General features: G+C 42.3%; 1 protein-coding gene across 1 annotated transcript in view; it reads right to left on the minus strand.

Annotated features, from left to right (window-relative positions):
* The window catches only part of LOC149459567 (uncharacterized), a 172,752-nt gene that overhangs the window by 116,186 nt on the left and 42,253 nt on the right, over positions 1 to 14,313 (minus strand). The window contains exons 3-4 of the mRNA XM_089680930.1: positions 7,324 to 7,548; positions 5,099 to 5,127 (exon numbers count right to left, since the gene is read on the minus strand). Coding sequence (XP_089537056.1) covers positions 5,099 to 5,127; positions 7,324 to 7,548 — 254 coding nt within the window. The remainder of the gene's footprint in view (positions 1 to 5,098; positions 5,128 to 7,323; positions 7,549 to 14,313) is intronic.

The raw sequence follows: 14,313 nt of genomic DNA on the forward strand, positions 1-14,313 counted from the left end.
TCGGTGTAGAATAGGGAATGTACAGCGCAGAGTACGGAATGAGTCGGTGTAGAATAGGGAATGTACAGCGCAGAGTACGGAATGAGTCGGTGTAGAATAGGGAATGTACAGCGCAGAGTACGGAATGAGTCGGTGTAGAATAGGGAATGTACAGTGCAGAGTACGGAATGAGTCGGTGTAGAATAGGGAATGTACAGTACAGAGTATGGAGTGAGTCGGTGTAGAATAGGGAATGTACAGCGCAGAGTACGGAATGAGTCGGTGTAGAATAGGGAATGTACAGCGCAGAGTACGGAATGAGTCGGTGTAGAATAGGGAATGTACAGCGCAGAGTACGGAATGAGTCGGTGTAGAATAGGGAATGTACAGCGCAGAGTACGGAATGAGTCGGTGTAGAATAGGGAATGTACAGTGCAGAGTACGGAAAGAGTCGGTGTAGAATAGGGTATGTACAGTGCAGAGTACGGAATGAGTCGGTGTAGAATAGGGAATGTACAGTGCAGAGTTCCTGCTAGGGTGGATAAGATTATAGTGTCCATCGGATAGTCATTGAGGTCCACACGGATGACACTCACCTGTTCTCAAGGAATAAGCTTTCCCTGCAAACTGTCTTATTGGAGCACTTGCGGAGACCAACCTCTTATTCATTGACTCAATTCACACACTCAATGTGGATTCAGACTTTTCACAGCATATATTACATAAGTATACATGAAGTAATGATGGCCCATGCCGCATTCCAGTAACTCATCTCGCTTTGGCACTGGGCTGCCATATGACCTAGCTGGTAGCAGGACCAGCACCGAACCTCGTGGGGTTCTCTTTGCCCTGACAGTTCTTGGAAGGATTAAGTACTTGGCTTCTAGTGGGGATGTTATGCACCAAGGCACACACAATGTGGTCAACAAGCAGCATCTTCACACTGGGACACATCTCCTTTATCCAGATCATCTCTCAGGTTGCAGAAGGGCCCCCACAGAAGCTTTATGCACAGCTGTGATGTTCAACTGTGGTGGCCATCTCATCTGGGGACTGAGGCTCTGACTTAGCCACCCACCAGTGCAGCTCCTTAGAAACCCCTGGTAGACGCAGGTCCAGGGCAACTTGCTCCAGAATCTGGGTGGGGGTCATCTCCTCAGGCTTCATCCAATCCTGGAGTAGGTGTATGAACCCAGCTCTCTAAGTTAGCCAAGGTAAGAGTCACTTCCAGCCTGGCTAGTATTTTCACCTTTAGCAAATTATAATCTCTTGTAGATTCTGGGGCCAATCACAGAACACCTTCTGGGGACTTCCTCTGAATCCAATCTCAATGCTCAATCTTTCTCAGGCATTCCTTCTCTTGTGGTAACCTGCTCAAAAATGCCAAATAAGCTTCAATGTTATCTGTGGTAGTCTTCTTTTGTAGGGCCCACAGCACATCCTTCCATGGGTCAACCTTTGTAATAAAGCCATCTCCAAATCTTTCAACCTGCAGGGTCACTGCCATCTGTAGGTTCAACGTTTGTCAGCAGGTCATTTGTCTCTTATTGAGCAGCGACTGTGTAAGCAGGTTGAACCCTTCTTAATAAGTCAGTTACGTATTTGCCCAGGCTGGGTTAGGTAAGGGTTCATTCTTGGTGACCAGTTCACAGGTTTTTTAGGTTTCAGCCAGCCCACCTGTGATATAAATTAGGGGAAGGCTAAGGCCCGGAGAGTCGGAAGGGGTTCCCAAGCGTACCAGTGTGCTGCTGATTCCGAGCACAGAAGATTACAGTAGTTATACCGAGGATACCAGGATGCCTCCAGGGCATGAGACTGGCCTTCATGCCTCCCACTACATCCTCCACCAATTGTCAGGATCAGAAGGGAAAACAGGCCTATCAGTTAGTTGTTTAAACGTAAACTCTACTTTTTGTTTGCCAGGAAACACAAACAAGCTTTAACTTCAACTTTAGCCCACACAATACAGCGTATCGCACTGGTAAGAAGCTGCAGATTTTTTAACACAGAAGCACAAATGTGCTTAGCTTCAACACATATTCAAAGTCCATAAAAAAAAAACAAGCTCACCAAACAAGTAGATTTTTTACAAGCGAGTGACTTTTTGGTGAGGTCCAGGCTGCTCACAGGTCTCCTCTATGCAGCCAACAACCCCCCCCCCCCCTTTACCTGATTAATAAGCAGGGCCATAAGGGAAGTTCCTGCCCTCTACAATAACCCCCTCCTAAACCAGACCCAGGCTGACTCTCCATGGCATGTACATGTGCTTTTGGTGCATTGTTGGCAGGGTTTTATGTCTAACAACCAGTCTCCCCTTCCTACAAAAAACATGCATGAAGTATGTAAATGCATTGATAATTCATGTAAAAATATGACAAAACACACTACAAAAAACACACTGAAAAAGTGTTTATGCAGCAGCACTAGTGTGAACCTAGGATTAAAGTTGCTCTCTCATCAACAAAAAGAACACTGTGAAGCAATTCATAGATAAGAAGACTGCTTGTGTTGCACCATAGTTGGTCTACCCAAACATGACATATGGTTATAGGTGAAGTCTGATGAGCTGATTCTCGTCATATATGGTGAAGTCCAGTAACAACATTTCCTACCCTTGTTTCTGCTTCTATCACAGCCCACTGTAGACTTTTGTTACCTGAGTTCTTTATTTATTCCTGTTCTTTGGAATAATCATTGGCATTGTAAAAAAATCACTTGATACAGATATTAGGGATAGAGAGTTGTATTTACCCCGAGTGATATTTTCAAACATAGCAGATAACAGAAGTAAATTAGAAAAGTGACATGGTAACCATATAAAGAGAGAGGGCGATGATGAAAACCTGGAAATGGGGTGTAAAATGGTTTGACTTGATGAAGCTTGGAGTTGATAAAATCCTCTGACCATGTATCTGACCAACACCACCAGATTGGATTCAGAGGAAGGAAAGCAGATCTTCCAGGACAATGGTGGACATTTTTACCACACAAGATAAAAAAATTCCTTCCAGATCCCACAAGGACAACCAGGTCACATCCCAACTATTCCCTTCTGAAACCTCTGATTCCATTGGGATGAAGTCTTCCATCCACCTAGAATGGACACTGTCCTATCACCAGGACTTATTTGGCCTCAGTCTGGTGTAGAACTCTTATTGGGACTAACCTTGATCCAACCACAGACCAATATCTATAAATGTCTATACAGCACCATATCAATGTATTTATATTAATATCAGTGGATGAGGCAGAGAGGTGGTAGTATAATGGGGGCTTACCCGGGCTGCTGCAATTCTTACAACAATTTTATCAAGAAACAGAAGTGAATTGTGAGAAGGCATAATACTGATAGATAGATACGATAGATAGATAGATAGATAGATAGATAGATAGATAGATAGATAGATAGATAGATAGATAATAGATAGATAGATAGATAGATAGATAGATAGATAGATAGATAGATAGATAGATAGATAGATAGATAGAATATAAATATATACACTAACTGACCACTTTATTAGATACACCTTACTAATCCCGAGAAAATCTCCCCCACACCATGACACCACCACCACCAGTCTGAATTGTTGATACCAGGCAGGATGGATCCATGCTTTCATGTTGTTTACCCCAAATTCTGCCCTATCATTTGAATGTCGCAGCTGAACCAGTCTGCCCATTCTCCTCTGACCTCAACAAGACATTTTCCTCCACACAACTGCTGCTCACTGGATATTTTCAGACCATTCTCTGTAAACCCTGGAGATGTTGTGTGCGAAAATCAGCATTTTTTTAAATATTCAGACCAGCCCGTCTGGCACCAACAACCATGCCACGTTCAAAGTCACTTAAATCCCCTTTCTTCCCCATTCTGATGCTTAGTTTGAACTTCAGCAAGTCGTCTTCACCACGTCTACATGTCTAAATGCTGCCATTGGCTGATTAGCAATTTGTGTTACCAAACAATTGAACAGGTGGACCTAATTGTGGCTGGTGTATAGTGTATATCTATCAGTAGCATGAGCACAGTAATCTTTGCTTTTCTGAGTCTACCATAACAGGATTTATTATTGATACTGCTGGTTAAATTGTTATTTTTATACCTCTGGTAACAGGGTGACAACGCTGCTCATTCAGCAATGAAATCACAGCAGAGTTGTCACCCTGTGGAAAGGGTGGTCTTGGATAGACATGTAGCTCTAAATTGATGTTAAGTATAAGATACTGTATACATATTACAGGTTAGAAGTTACAGCAACTTTTTTTTTTCCTTTGAAGAACATGAATATAACCTGATCGCTGTAAGCATCCCCACTGTTCTATAGTTTGTTCCAGCTCCTGTAACTTTTTCGAATGGCTTGGCTTGTTAAAGGAACTAGAAAAATTACAGATTTACAGGCAGGTTCAACAAGAAATTTAAAGTGAAACTTTAGTCAGACAATTAATGTGTTACTAAACCCACGACAGTACAATCAGTCTGTATGCGAAGTAAAGCATGCTTGTTATACTCACTGTTTAACCGAACGGGTTAAACCTCTGACTTGATCCTGACTTCTCTGATCCTCCACTTCCTCTAGTGCCCCCATCTTATCTCCTGATAAGACATATTGCGTGGAGTCACTCTGCACATGCTCAGTTTGGTGTGTATTGCTAGTGAGGGTTTTTTTTTCCTTAGGAGAGTGCATGTGATCAGCACAGGACAAATTAGCACTGTCCAGACAGAGGTCAGGGGTTTTGCATCCTCCTAAAGCAGAATTAAAACTCCTCCTACAAGCTTTAACCTATGCTCGGCTGGACACTGATAGAAGTCACAAGACTGCCATATACTGCTGATGAGAAAAGGGATTTAGCAGTTTATATTTACTAAAATAATTGCATTTCGCCCCCTACCCAGAACTGCAAAATCACGTATACATACACGTGATTTTGCGCACCCGTGCCACCCTGTAGCAGTATTTCTGCTATAGGGCAGCACGGAATCGGTTAAACAAGCAATTAACACTTGTACTACAGGTACATCCCCACATTTCAAAGTTTCCTGGATTTGGGCTTTAAACTATGTTTTGGGAGAATCACACCCTTGGTCACAAATTATCATCGCATATCTATTCCTTACCTTCGGTAAGTTCTTTTTGCGGTTTTTCTCTGTAAAGAACAAAAGACAAATATGAGACATTGTGGAAAGACACCTTCAGAAGCAGAGTTCAGCCAAGGCAGTCTCTCTACGTCTCTGACAGGGGGCTTTAGGTGTTTGGTGGAAATGTGAGGATAACCCCCTCCATTGGTACATACTCCCTATACAAAGACCACACCCCCATATGGAAGAACAATATATCTGAAATATATTGTAAAAATATTATTTTCAAATATATTGACATATATTTGAAATGCTACAATTTTGGCTATATTCAATATATTTCAATAAATATACATACTGCATGCTGAAATGAGTTATTACAAAATATATGAAAAATATTTTTAAAAATAAATTTCAAATATACTGTGTCTTTAAAAATACAAATCTACATTTTGGAATGCATTTACAAATATATGTAACAATATATGTTAAATTATCGTACTTTTTTGTATGTTAAATAAATCTGAAGAATATTTTAAAAAATATATGTTTTAAATATATTCTTCAGATTTTAACATCATTTAAAAGTAATTTTACCATATATTTTTACATATATTAGTAAATGCATTCCAAAAATGTAGATTTGTATATTTGAAATGTATTTTTAAAAATATTTTTCATATATCTTGTGATTAAAACACATCTCAACATGCAGTATATATATATATATATATATATATATATACAGTATTTGGGAAGAATATTTTTAAAATATATTTCAAATATATTTTCCTTCCAAGTGGGCTAATACTGAGCTTGTAAATGTAGCAATACCCCTGCAGGTGCTGCTGTTAATAAATGGTTCTTTACCAAAAAGATACCGAGGCCGTCAGCTACCCAAGCAACAGTCCAATCACTCCGGCTCAAAAAACAGTCAAGGGGCTGTCTTTTTGTGATTTATCGCTTGTATAACTTGTAATAGGGAGAGGGGTTGGGGACAGGGGATACTTCATAACATTCAGCACATAGCAATTGGAAGAAAATCTCTTCCCTAAGTCCTTCTGAACAGGTTAAAGTGGTTGTAAAGTCTCAAGGCTTTTTACCTTCATGCATTCTATGTATGAAGGTATATAAAATCCTGTGTTCAGCAGTAGTACTTACTTGAACCCCATTGCAATCCACCGATGCGCATGACAGCCTCAGCTGTCCTGAGTCTCTGCATCCTCATTGGCTGAGACAGCAAGCGGCAGCCATTGGCTCCCAATGCTGTCAATCACAGCCAATGAGGAGAGGGGGTGTGGCCAATCCGTAGCTGCATGTGTGAATGGACACATGGAGCAGTGGCTTGGGAACACGCCTGCTCGGGTTCCTGCATAGTAATCTACTTGCTATGGGAGTACACAACAAAAAAGAGGAGCCAGGAGCTCCGGCAGGGGACCCGAGAAGAAGAGGATTGGGGCTCATCTGTACAAAACCACTGCACAGAGTAGGTAAGTATAGACATGGTTGTTATATTTTGAAAATAAAAATTGTACCTTTACAATCACTTTAAGGCCTCACAGCTGGGGGCCACAAGACAGGTTTTTGGCCATCTGGTTACCTTACACCCGTGCACAGTTACTGTTACCCAGTGCATCATCCAGTACACAGTCTCAAGGATGAATTTAGGGTCACTACTCACAAGTCCCCAGGACAGATGCCACCTCCCAGCTTCCTCCAGGCACATCCCAGTGAATGAGATAGTGCCTCTCAGGACCAGATCCCTTAATGGTGTGGTTCTGGAGGTAGTTCTAAGCAAAGTCTATTTAATCATTTAATCCTGGCACCTCCAAGGCCTCCTAGAGTAGTTGTACAGTCCACAGATTGCCTAGTAGCAGAAGGTCCTGCACCTCTGGAACCCTCCTGGGGAGAAGGAACCCTGATCTCCAGTGTCTCAGACTAATTATCTCAATTCCAACCCCTCATAGACACTCTTCCCCAGGAATTGGCTGGAGCACAATAGATATTCAGACTAGTTGACTTGAATCTCCCAACCTAAGCTTTGGAAACACCTTTCAGAGGCAGGAGGAAGCAATCATACTCCCAGCCTGGGAGACCCTGAATAGGACAGAACAAACAATTACTGCTTCCTTGATTGCAGAAGGAGCCAACAACTAAATTTACCCAGCATCCTGCGCTAGGAGGGTGCTACATAATATTCATAAAAACCCAATGTATTTATAGGAGGATAACAGAGCAATAAATGACTGAAATGTCTCCATTACCTGAAGCCTCCTTTAGGATGTGGTGGATGTGTCGCAGTTTATTGGCCATTCTTCTCTCCACTGATAGAGGGTGTATTTTATGTTTAATCAGAGATTCCATTTCTTCTTTGCTCAGGGTCAGGAGTTCACAGTCCCGGTATTCCCCCTCCATCCATCGGGCTATAATCTGTCTCTCCAAATTTATATCTTTCACATCTCTTATCACAACTTTTATGTTTTCTGGACCTACAGAGTAGACAAGACTATAAACTAGACAATACATGTAAGAACCTTCCAAGCATACTGTAGCTCTAAAGAGATGGTCAACAAAACACAATTCCTACATTCAACTTTTATAGTAAAAACATAGTAGATTGTACAATCAGACTGAAGTGTGTGTGTCTGGCTGTACTCTCCATTCACAAATGTGTTATCCCTTCCTTTCTGCAATCATTTTTTGTATTATTCCTCAGCACAATGCTGTGAATACATTATTAAATCTTCTCCCCTTTAAAATCCTGCAGGTGACACTTTGCACGGCTGGTGGCTCTCAATCCCAGCAGTCAGGGTCTCCACTGATGATCAGGAGCCAATTAGAGTGCCTCCTAATCATGTGACCACTATATCAGCTGTGACTTAGCCATTACATGCCGATTGGATGGAGTCGCCAATGATAAATAGAAAGCTTTCAGCCAGCAGATGCCACCTTTAGGCTGAACTATTTGTATGCAGTGGCATATATTCAATAGTGTAACTGTGAGGTACAATTGAATTATTAAAATGAATAATAAACTCATTTAAAGATAGGGAAAGATTTAAGACTTTTTTTTAACAACCAAGCAAGTTTTTTGTATTATGTGTACCAAATACCAAGTACCGAGTCATATACAAAATATCTTATATACAGTAAACAGCTCTCAATAGTAGGCAGTTGCACCCAGGGATATCCCCCAATGAGGGGTTAAACTGTAAAATAAAAAAAGGGGAGCCCCTCTAAGAGTAGCAACTAAAACCAGCTATAGGATGAAGGATGAAATCTTCTCACGTGTTCAGGTGGCTGTTACCACACAGTAAGTTGTTGCCAAGTCGGGTTGTAAGACCGACTGCAGTATAGCTGTTCTCTGTGTACAGTCTGCCTGTGGAAGAGTTTTATGTGCAGCAGCCACAGCGCTTGATTAGCCGAGTTCCCCTCTAATGTTCTCCTAGTTATAAGTAAAAGGGGACGACTTAGGACCAAATGGTACAGTTCTAGAAAAAACTGGAAGCTTAATTTATTCCAAGGGAAGGCAATTCATTTTTCCAAGGGGCCACATGAGAGACTGGGACTGTTGTGGAGGGGCGAACCAAAGTTTAGTGTATAGTAAAAAAATATTTTGAATAAACTGGCAGCTTTAAGTGGACAACATTGGACTGGAAAGGTCCATAAGTATGTAACCATTATAGAAAACAAGGACCTGGTATGAGGAATAATAGACACAACTGCTCATGGAAAGGTGTGCACACTCACCATTATTAGACGCAGCAGAGGAGAAATGTCCTCTGCTGATCTGCTGGTCAGAATGTTGGTGTAAGGCAGGCTGGTAAAAGCAGGGAGCTGACAGGCACAGGGGTTCATTAACTGACCTTCCCTTCTGTGTGACTGACAAGTTCAGGGAGATATCTGGCAGAGCTGCAAGGACTGGAAGGAGAGAGGATGAGATCAGTAGAGGGGGGATTTCTGGAGAAAAATGACACAGCAAATAGATGGAGGGCATGGCAGGGGTTAAAGGGGCTTGGGCTAGGTGGTTGGTTGAAGAATTTAAAAGTAAAGTGGGCAGCAAAAAATATCTGATTGAGTCAAAGTCAAGGATGGGTGGAGCTGCAGGGCGTTGTCTGGCAGTTGGTCTGGGGTGGTCTTTAGTTGGAGGTCTGCTGTGTTGGGGAAAACTTCCCGCCATTCTGCCCTACATTGGGTCTTTGGGTGCTGGGTTATGCTGGTGGTTGTGTTTTGCTTTGGCATGTGGCATGCGGGGTACAAGGTCATTTGGGTTGGGATGGGTAAAAAAGGTAAATTGTAGGAACCCATCCGAGGTACGGCTCCCAGTTGTTGAGATGTGTATCTGCATGTTCTCTCCGAGTCAGTGGTATTGCGGCTTCCTCCCCCTGAGGATGTCACATGACCAGTGACATAGCACGCGGGTGGAGCCTAGTGACGTCACTTCCGGTATTGCGCAAACCAGGAAGTGTGGTGAGAGCAACCATTTTTGTCATTGGAATTACATGCATGCCTTCACTGTTTTTCACTTTGTGAGTGGATTTTAATAGCTTCATAAAGGAAATCTTTTATCTTTTATGGGGTTGCACTATGATTTGTCCTCTTTTCCCCTGAGTAATTACCATCCCGGTGGGAAGCTGAAATCTGGTCTTTTAAAGGGCCAGTAGAAAGGAAAAAGCTAGCTAAGGGATAGCAGTGAACAAGCAAAATATTTACCAATGTTTATAGTGCTTATGACCTATATGATGTATGGGTCAAGGAAGAAGGTGAGTGCATGGCACACTCATTGGTGATGGGAAGCATGTTTGTATATGTTGGATGAAGTGAACACTTTACAACACTGTTGTGGAGCACGATGTGTTTTGTTCTAATGTGAGCGCATATGTTGTATGCACACAATCATTAGCTTTAATTTAAATGGTGTTGCACTATGATATATATTTTTGTTTTTTACATACACATTTTCTGAGTCGTGATTGAGTGAAGAAATTCTAGATTAGTTGCCACGTGAAAGGATTCACTTCTGTAAAAATGTATTTGGCCTTTTATAATTTGTAGATCAGACTTAAAGGTGAGCAGGGAGAGTATCTTGGGCACAAGCACGTCTTCTGGAAAGTGATTGATAAACTGATTAACAACCCTGTAACGTACATGTAAGATTTGAGTGGATAGGATATGATCAGTGGCAAGATGTAATCGTAACCTTAGGGGAATTCCATTGGCATTAAGGATGTTTATTCAGTCATAGGTATTCAGACAGGAGCTCATCAATTAGAGCTCATCAATTAGAGCTCATCAATTAGCATCAATTGGCTTCTGAAAAGCCTGGCTTCCTCTGGAAGTGTCACCTTTGTGCTAAATAAGGTTTTGTCACCTTCTGGGGAAACCGGTTTAGGAGAAAGTGGCTCCAGACAGTTTGGCTTCATGACAGCAGGGAGCTAAAAATATATCCATCCATCAAAAGGGGTATGTTTCATGTCTCATAAAAGCTAAAATATTAGTGGCAGAGAGATGAACATGCTCCCTTCTTGTAGGGCATTCTGTGCGTCACATTGACACCTAAAAATCATATTTGTGGTTTAGGTAGAAGGCCAGGAAAATGCAGGGAATGGCTAGGTGGCGCTGGAGTACGTCAGTCGAACAGTGTTTGGTACTGTCGCGATTGGACTAATGCGCTGGTGTTGGAGATCCAATCCCCGACTTGGTGTTTCAAGCCGGTGTTGGCCCGATTGAACTTGGGCAGGTCAGCACACAGAACATCCTGTGGGCAGGTACAGGAACACCCCCCAGGGTCAATTGGCCGAAGACTAATGTCCCGCCTACGTCCATATCCCCATAAATTGAGTAACCGGACACTGGGATATTTGTGATTCGTATGGAGCTGGTTGATCGACCAACTGATTGCTCTTTCTCCCTGACTTGCTCCAGTCGCAGGGTAAACTGCGGTAAAGTTTTACTTCTGTCTTTTATTCTCTTTTGTTTTATAGTGATTAGTCATTTGTGTGTCTTCTTGTATTTTTTGTATTTCTGTAACTTTTTATATTTTATATATATTTTATGCACTTCCCACTTTCGGGAAATTAAAGTTTATAATTAATTAGTGACTTCTGTGTATTTAAGCACGTGCTCATATCTTCAGAGAGATTTGATTGGATTAGATTGTATCGTATTTTAGTGCCTTTAAATGCTTGGTCAAGCTCATTGCCAATCTGTATGCAATTGCACTGTGTGTGGGCAGATTGTAAAGGTAGCAGATCTGCCAGACAGAGATCTGTGTGTGTGTGGTGTCTCAACAGACCGTTCTGCGGATAAACTGTTGGGTGGTGGCAGGCTACCTTTTGTGGTGAGTCTGGTGTGGGGGTGTGCGGACAGTGGAAGAGTGATTAACACCGGGGTTCTGGCTTGTAGGATAGCTGGAGGGATCCTAGAATGGTGTGTGTATTGCTAGGCTTCTCCTCAACCCTTAGTGTGCACCAGATTGTATGTAAGATTTGTATCTGCCAGTGTGTGGTCGACCAGCTGGATTGGAGTGGAGTCTCCCTCTGGTGGTGGCCAAAGGTAGTGCGGGCTGTGGAAGTACCGTATTTTTCGCTCCATAAGACGCACCTGACCATAAGACGCACCTAGGTTTTAGAGGCAGAAAACAGGAAAAAAAAAATTCTGAACTAATGGACTGCAGACACAGTACAGGAGATGACCAGAGACTGCGGACAGCACAGGGATGACCAGAGACTGCGGACAGCACAGGGATGACCAGAGACTGCGGACAGCACAGGGATGACCAGAGACTGCGGACAGCACAGGGATGACCAGAGACTGTGGACAGTACAGATGACTGCTGACCTTTGGGGAGGTGGGGAGCGTGTACCTGAATTTGACAGGTACCCGCTCTTACTTCCGCAGAGTTTTTGTTTGATCTTACCTGTTCCTCGATCCAGCCGCGCGCTGTCTTCCCGGCTTCTGTAATGGCGCTCGGCATGACAGCCGGGTGCCCAGTGCGCATGAGCGAGAAGCACTTGCGCTTTGTGATTGGTCCGGCGGCTTCTGGGATCTGTCATGTGTCCCAGGTACCGCCTTACCATTTACAAAAAGCACCGCTTCTTGCGCATGCGCACTTGGCACCCGGCTGTCATGCCCAGTGCCCACACTACAGAAGCCGGAAGACAGCGCGCCGCTGGATAGAGGAACAGGTAAGATCAAAGAACAAAGAAGTAAGAGCGGGTACCTGTCAAATTCAGGTACCCGCTCCCCACCTCCCCAAAGGTCAGCAGTCATCTCCATAAGGTCCCGCTGCAGAGCTGAGTGGCCGGCCCGGTATTCTGACACGGCCGCGGTGGAAATACCGGACCGGCCGCTCCATATTCGCTCCATAAGACGCACTGACATTTTCCACCCTTTTTTGGGGGGGAAAAAGTGCGTCTTATGGAGCGAAAAATACGGCTGGTCTTATATACGGTTTTATATATTCAAAGTTAAGTCCCCTTTATTCCCTCTTACCCCAAGTCACGGCTGCACATGCGTGCCTTGGTTAACTAGTCACTGTGGCGTGGCGTGGCGTGTGGGGGATCCATGACAGATCCCTCTGCTACTTACCTGATTAGATCAATATCCCAGGAGTTTTATTGATTTGATGCTATACTCTGATTAAAAAGTGTTCCATTAATTTTTTGAGCAGTATATATAATTATTATTTATATATTATTATTTTTTCCTGTCAGATAATGCACCATCTCTCCCTGAAAATTGTTGCAATTACAAATGTTTTGGCATTCTCCTGATTATATCTTTTATTTGTATTGGTATTTTTTTTTTTTTTTTATAAATATTTATTAATTTTCCAATTCATATACAAAACATTTCAACATTTCTATTAAAATAATTATCACAAACGTTTTCTCTTCTTACATAAATTATCCCTGTATATGACTTTCTTTTCTTACCCTCCCCCCCCTCCCCTACTCCCCCCCCCCCCCTATCTCCTCCACCCCCTCCCACGCTCAACATTCTCTTTACTCTCGATAACTCCATATTATTCTGTTGTTTCTAAATCCCAGTTCTAAGCCGGCTTCCAGGAATATTATCTCTTCATATATTTCACCTTTTCTCTGTATTCTTCCCAGCCTTTCCATTTTTTTTATATAACTCCAGCTTGTCCTCGTGCGTATAATACAATCTTTCTGTCCCAGAGATCTGATTTACTCTAGCCATCCATTCCTTCTCAGTTGGCACCTCTCTTTTCTTCCAGAACCTGGGTATCAGACTCTTTGCTGCGGTCAAGTAATGCCATATCCCCGAACTCTTATATGTTTTCACTGAGAGTTCTGAGATATGGAGGAGACATAATTCTGGATCTAATCCTATATTAATTTTAGTGATTTTCCCTATCAAATGAACTATCCTCTGCCAAAACACCTGTATTTCTGGACACTCCCACCAGACATGATACCACGTGCCCTCCTCTCCACAACCTCTTCAACACAACCGTGATATTTCTATGTTCATCTTGTGCTCCACGTTGGGGATAATATGCCATCTATTCAAACACTTAAAATTTATTTCTACTTCCCTCATACTAATATTTTCGTGAATTAATGTGAACATTTTCCTCTGCTCCTCCTCCTCTATTTTTCTCCCCATATCTCTTTCCCATTTCTCTATGTGCGTTAATTTTGTGTCTGTGTCAAATTCCATTAATATCTTGTGTATTTTTGCCAATCCGCGTCTACCATTTCCTCGTGACTCAAATAATCTCTCAAATGGATTCCAATCTTTTCTAGTTCTTATAGGCTTTGCAAGGCTTTCAAAAAAGTACTTCAGTTGGTAATATCTTAGTCTATCCATCTTATTAAAGACTTCACCCTTTCTTTCCTCCATGTCCCTATATGACCCTATTTCCTCTCCTACCATTATATCTCACAATTGCGCCTCCTGTTTTATGATCCATTTCCCTGCTATACTCTCCTTACCCGGGATGAAACATTTTGTGTTCCTAAGTGGTATTAATTGTGAGTTAAAAACCCACCCCTTTTGTCTGTGTAGTAAATCCCATTCTTTTAAAACATTAAGAGTGTACGTGCTTGTGCTCTCCTCTAAATCCCTATATTGTGCTGGTACCCAAATACTTTTATTTAAACTTATTCCACTCAGTGCTGTCTCTATTTTTACCCAGCTTTTCTCTGGATTATGAATCCAGTCAAAGATTCTCGCAATTATCCCCGCTTTGTAATATCTCCTAAAGTCTGGTACCCCCAATCCTC

Source organism: Staurois parvus, unplaced genomic scaffold (genome assembly GCF_062004578.1).
Source record: "Staurois parvus isolate SC_StPar_1 unplaced genomic scaffold, SC_StPar_1.0 ptg000254l, whole genome shotgun sequence".
In the NCBI taxonomy this organism is placed as follows: domain Eukaryota; kingdom Metazoa; phylum Chordata; class Amphibia; order Anura; family Ranidae; genus Staurois; species Staurois parvus.